This window comes from Magnolia sinica, chromosome 17, assembly GCF_029962835.1.
Source record: "Magnolia sinica isolate HGM2019 chromosome 17, MsV1, whole genome shotgun sequence".
In the NCBI taxonomy this organism is placed as follows: Eukaryota; Viridiplantae; Streptophyta; class Magnoliopsida; order Magnoliales; family Magnoliaceae; genus Magnolia; species Magnolia sinica.
Window position 1 is genome coordinate 46630491 of NC_080589.1, and position 5113 is coordinate 46635603.

General features: G+C 46.0%; 1 protein-coding gene across 1 annotated transcript; it reads left to right on the top strand.

Moving 5' to 3' along the window:
* Positions 1–819: 819 nt before the first annotated feature.
* Positions 820–4353, top strand: LOC131230753 (probable glucuronoxylan glucuronosyltransferase IRX7). The gene is made up of 3 exons (XM_058226712.1): positions 820–1734; positions 1824–2074; positions 3382–4353. The coding sequence occupies exons 1-3, from the start codon at positions 1063–1065 to the stop codon at positions 3866–3868; spliced, it is 1410 nt and encodes a 469-aa protein (XP_058082695.1). The 5' UTR covers positions 820–1062; the 3' UTR covers positions 3869–4353.
* Positions 4354–5113: the final 760 nt, after the last annotated feature.

A 5113-nucleotide genomic window follows, 5' to 3' on the forward strand; every position in this document is an offset into this window, starting at 1 on the left:
CATCTCCGCTGCATCATGTGACTTCCCGCCTATAAGAAAAATGCTCAACGTGAACTCGAGCCGGTTAGCTTTTTTTTTTTTTTTTTTGTACTCGCAACTCTTGAATGTGCAGAATTTGAGCAGATGTGAATGATCCAAGCCGTTTATTTTACGGGACTCAATACTTAGATGGGTTTTTGAAAATATCAGGATGATTAGATTAGTATTCTAGGTAATAAATGGACAAATGCATGGAGGGTCGACTAGTAAAATATCATGTGCGCGCTCACATGGAACTTGGGTCTTGTAGTCCCACATGATACATATGAATCAGATCCGTCCGTCCATCGTGCATACTCGATCAAACGTTATGATGGCCTAAATAGTAGGGTGCAATGCAAAAGCTTACCTAGTGTTGCTCATATGAGTCTTAAAATGGCCTGATTTATAGGGGTTTCCTTGATCATGGTCTGATCAATGGCTTGGATGGCACATACATAGCATAGTGGGCCTTACAAGCAGTCCAAAAGATTTAATTGGCTGCTCATCGCCATTGAAATGTCTCCTATTATGTGGTTCCTCTAAGTTTCCGTTGATCCTTATTTTTTTATCTATATAGTTTAAAATTTAAGTTCCACTCCAATGGACGGTGTAGATCTGATTCATAAACTAAGTGGGTCCCATATAATTAAGTAATACCACAAATTCCGGTGGTACAAATACCATGTGAGCGTTTTCCAAGATGGTCCGATTTCTCGTCTGCCAACGCGCTCCTCTCTCTCTCTCTCTCTTTCTCTCGCGTCCCTATGCAACATGTGCAGATGATATAATGGGATTATAAGGGAAAAAAAGAAAAAAGAAAAACAGAGAGAGAGAGACCCAAATCCAACCGAATCCGAAACGATAGAAGAAAAAAAAAAAAAAAAATCGAAAGAAAGAAACCCAACAACCCATTTCTCTATTTCTCTTCTGCCTTCGTCTCTACTTCATTTCTAACCATTTCCGAAAATCCCATCTCAACAACCACTGAAAAATCATCTCCACCTCTCTATCTCTCTTAAAACCTCGCTTGCGGAGGGAAAGATGGTGTTGGATTTCAGAAGGAACAGCGAGAACAGGGAGTTCTACCCCAAGATGAAGATCCTTCACCGGCAAAATACAAGAAACATCGATAAATCCATTTCCCCTTCTCGTTTCAACCGTTATTTCAGATGGGTTCTCTGGTTTTCTCTTTCCTTCTATTTCATCTCTTCTTATCTCATCAGCAGCAGTAGTAGCACCACCACCACAACAACCACAGTCATCCCTCCCTCCAAAACAACCACCTTCTCAGCTTCTCGGGTCCTAATCGAGAACCCCACAAAAACCAACGTCTCAAAATCTCAATCTGGTCTCATGGCCAGCGATTTGAAGGTGTACGTCTACGATCTGCCGTCCGAATACAATAGAGACTGGCTTTCAAACGAGCGCTGCAGCAGCCATCTGTTCGCGGCTGAGGTAGCCATCCACGAAGCTTTGATGGAGAGCGAGTTTCGGACGTTGGATCCATGGGAGGCCGATTTCTTCTTCGTCCCCGTCTACGTCTCCTGCAATTTCAGCACCGTTAATGGCTTCCCTGCTATCGGCCACGCCCGGCGTCTTTTAGCATCGGCGGTGCATCTTATCTCCTCTGAGTTGCCGTTCTGGAACCGGAGCGACGGGTCGGACCATGTGTTCGTTGCATCGCACGACTATGGGGCTTGCTTCCATGCCATGGTAGGGTGGCAGGGTACCGTAATTTTTTAATCTTTTGAGGGTATTTGTTTTTAGTATTTGATCAACGGTTGTGGTTTTATGTTGGACAGGAGGATGTGGCAATTGCGGATGGGATTCCGGCGCTCTTGAAGAAGTCGATCATCTTGCAGACGTTCGGTGTCAGATACCGGCACCCGTGTCAGGACGTAGAGAACGTGCTGATACCGCCTTACGTGTCGCCGGAAAGCGTACAGAAGGCGCTGGATGGAGCGCCGGAGAGTGGCGATAGGGATATTTGGGTGTTTTTCAGGGGCAAAATGGAAGTACATCCCAAGAACATTAGTGGCCGATTTTACAGCAAGTAGGTCGCACCAAACCCTATCAATCTCGAGTTCCTTTTGCCTCCACAGTGGGCCCCACATAGTGTTCCAATGATCAGAAACGTTCATCTTGAGGACTTTAAGCTGAACAGATGATTTTGACCGTCAACATCGAATTTTTTAGAACTTAGAACATGAAAAGGAGGATTCTCAACGGCTTGAACTGAACTCTAAAAATCGAAGGTTATTATCATCTCTGAAGCATTAGTCTATGCAAATATAGCTTATTGGTGGTAGCAAAGAGAAATGGACGGTTCAAATACAGTTGGATCTGATCATGTGGGCCCAGTGGGTGGGGCGACACACGCGGTTTGCTCTATCGCGACGCAGAGGCAAAACGAACCCAACAAATATCATCTGATTTGATTAATCAAGTTCCGTTTTCCGGATAAACTAAACCGGATGAAATTACGTATTTGCACCTAGACTTGTTGACTGTTGAGGGCATCTCCGTCTTTTAAGACTATCCTGGTCTCGACGTTAAAGCACAGCCATCCAATTAATGGGGAGGGATGATTCCGCGGAGCCATAAAAACCGGAGCATGGTAGTTCCTATTCCTGCACTAGATATGGCACGTTAATGTCTAAATCAGGATTGTTCATTTTGTGGGACCCACCATGGATATTTATTGATCCAAAGGTAAGAATGGACCGGATGATCCTATCCATCTGAACGGTGGCTTTAAATTGACGGTGGAAAAGAAAAGTAGTTAATGGCCACTATGGCTTTTGGTTATGGATGATTTTGGAAATATTGTCCATCCATAATGAGGCCCCACTGTTTGGACCGTTCAGATTGAAGTATAACCCTTCCACGTGTAACGCAGAGAGATGGGTGTACCACATTGCAGTTATTCCGGCTCCACAATTTCAAATTCTAACCCGACACATGGCATCGCGTGGCTGGCATGAGCCGTTTGTCAGGTTGCTCCCACCGGTCGTGCGTTTGTTCTGTTCCTGGAAAAAAGACCCGCTCTCTATCGACGATTAATGTGGGACTGCTTTAGTAATTATTTGAACCGTCTATTTCCTTATGGCCCACCTAATTTTGATGATCGGATCGGATCCGATCGGGTTGATATCGTGGTCACGTGGCGTACGCGTGTGGAGTAGTAGGCATGGCTTCTCTCGTTCGCTTGACATTCCGTGGCCGAAGATTCTTCTTCTCCTTTTCTTCCTACTTTATTCTTTTTGAGTTTCAAATTCCAACCCAATGGCATTTTTGTAGATAATCACAAAACTAAGTGTATTCATGTGTACCCGTCTTTTGCGATGGATTCATATGCAGGGGAGTGAGAACGACGATCTGGCACAAATACAACGGGAATCGGAAGTTCTACATAAAGCGGAAGAGGTTTGCCGGTTACCAGTCGGAGATTGTACGGTCCGTATTCTGCCTCTGCCCCCTCGGGTGGGCCCCATGGAGCCCGCGACTGGTTGAGTCGGTCGCCCTTGGCTGCGTTCCAGTCATCATCGCCGATGGAATCCGCCTCCCTTTCCCTTCGTCCGTCCCCTGGCCGGACATCTCCCTCACCGTCGCCGAGAGCGACGTCGGGGATCTCGCACGCATCCTCGATCACGTGGCAGCTACCAACCTCTCCGCCATACAGCGGCGGCTGTGGGACCCGTCGATCCGCAGGGCCCTCCTGTTCAACCGGCGTATCCAGTCAGGTGACGCCACGTGGCAGGTGCTGGACGCCCTCTCGCGGAGGCTACACCGGTCCCTCAGGCGATCTCGGGTCCACAGCGAAGGAGATTCCACCACGTGGAGATGAGGGATAGGGTGGTGCAGGAATGCCAGCTGGCCAGACGCTTTTCTTTTTATACCCAACGTGGAGGCTGACGCAGGCAATAATGGAAAGACAGCTGGCTCTCCTTGGATTGTTCCCCCTTCACGGGACTCCTCTAAGACGTGGTGGGGCCCACTCTTTGGAAGTGCGGCGCCTCGCTCCGCTTCTGATTTATCGCTGACGTGTCAATATAAGATTGGTTGGTGAGTTGTGACCAGGAGGAGAGGACGTCTTGTGATAGGGCAGGATCCCGTTGGACAACTTTGCTAGTTCACTACCAGTTTTAGGCAATGTCTGGCTGACATGTACGGCCATTGGGTGGTTAGCTGTATGATATGAATGGTCTAGATCGACACCAAAAATTATAAAGCGGCTAATGAACTATCACCGTAGAGTTATTGTAGCAGAAGGAAAAAGGTGCCCGAAAGGAAAGAGCATACTACGACTTAAAAAGAAAAAAAAGAGAGAAATGGGAGAGCTGATGCTCTATTATTTTGTTGTTGCAAGAAATAAATATGAATATAAATAATGGAGAGAAACAAAAATGAATTTTGTATATGAATATGTAAGCTGTAAACGTGGTATGCCTGGGCATGTTGCAGACAGACTGTAATGTGGGCCCCTCCACTAATCCCTGGATAGCCGACATCCAGCGCCGGGCCAAACACGCCCTAAGAGACCATAGTTCGAATCCTACCTATTGGACAAATATTGGTTGTCCACTTACAAGCCATTTTTAAAAAATAATATTTCTGACTCTTTTGTATGGACCATTTAATTATTATAACTCTATATTGAAGGGGTGAATCGTTGGCCATGTTACTATGAAGCAACCCAATGCGCACCGAACAAGCTTGTGCCAGCAGTTTCAATGTGGAGCCCAAAGAAATTAGTAGGCCTGGACCCAGCTGAACCCCAATCTGCCCAAAAATTAAAATCCTACTTTTTTTTTCTTTTCTTTTTTTTTTTTTTAAATTTCCATTGTCATGGGTTGATTTATTGTCTGTACGTGAATAAAGAAATGGACGGTTTAGAGTGAAGCTAATGCTCCACTTTTAAGATATATATGGTTGCCTAGTTAGGTTAGTGGTGGCAATGGGCTGGGTTAGACCTGACGCATCTCTTAAGACCTAAGGCCCAAAATCAGACCTAGCACTGAATGGGCCTAGCATTGTGGGTCCAAAGGCCAACCTAGCTCAGGAAATGGTAAGAACCCTATTTCTCCCTTGA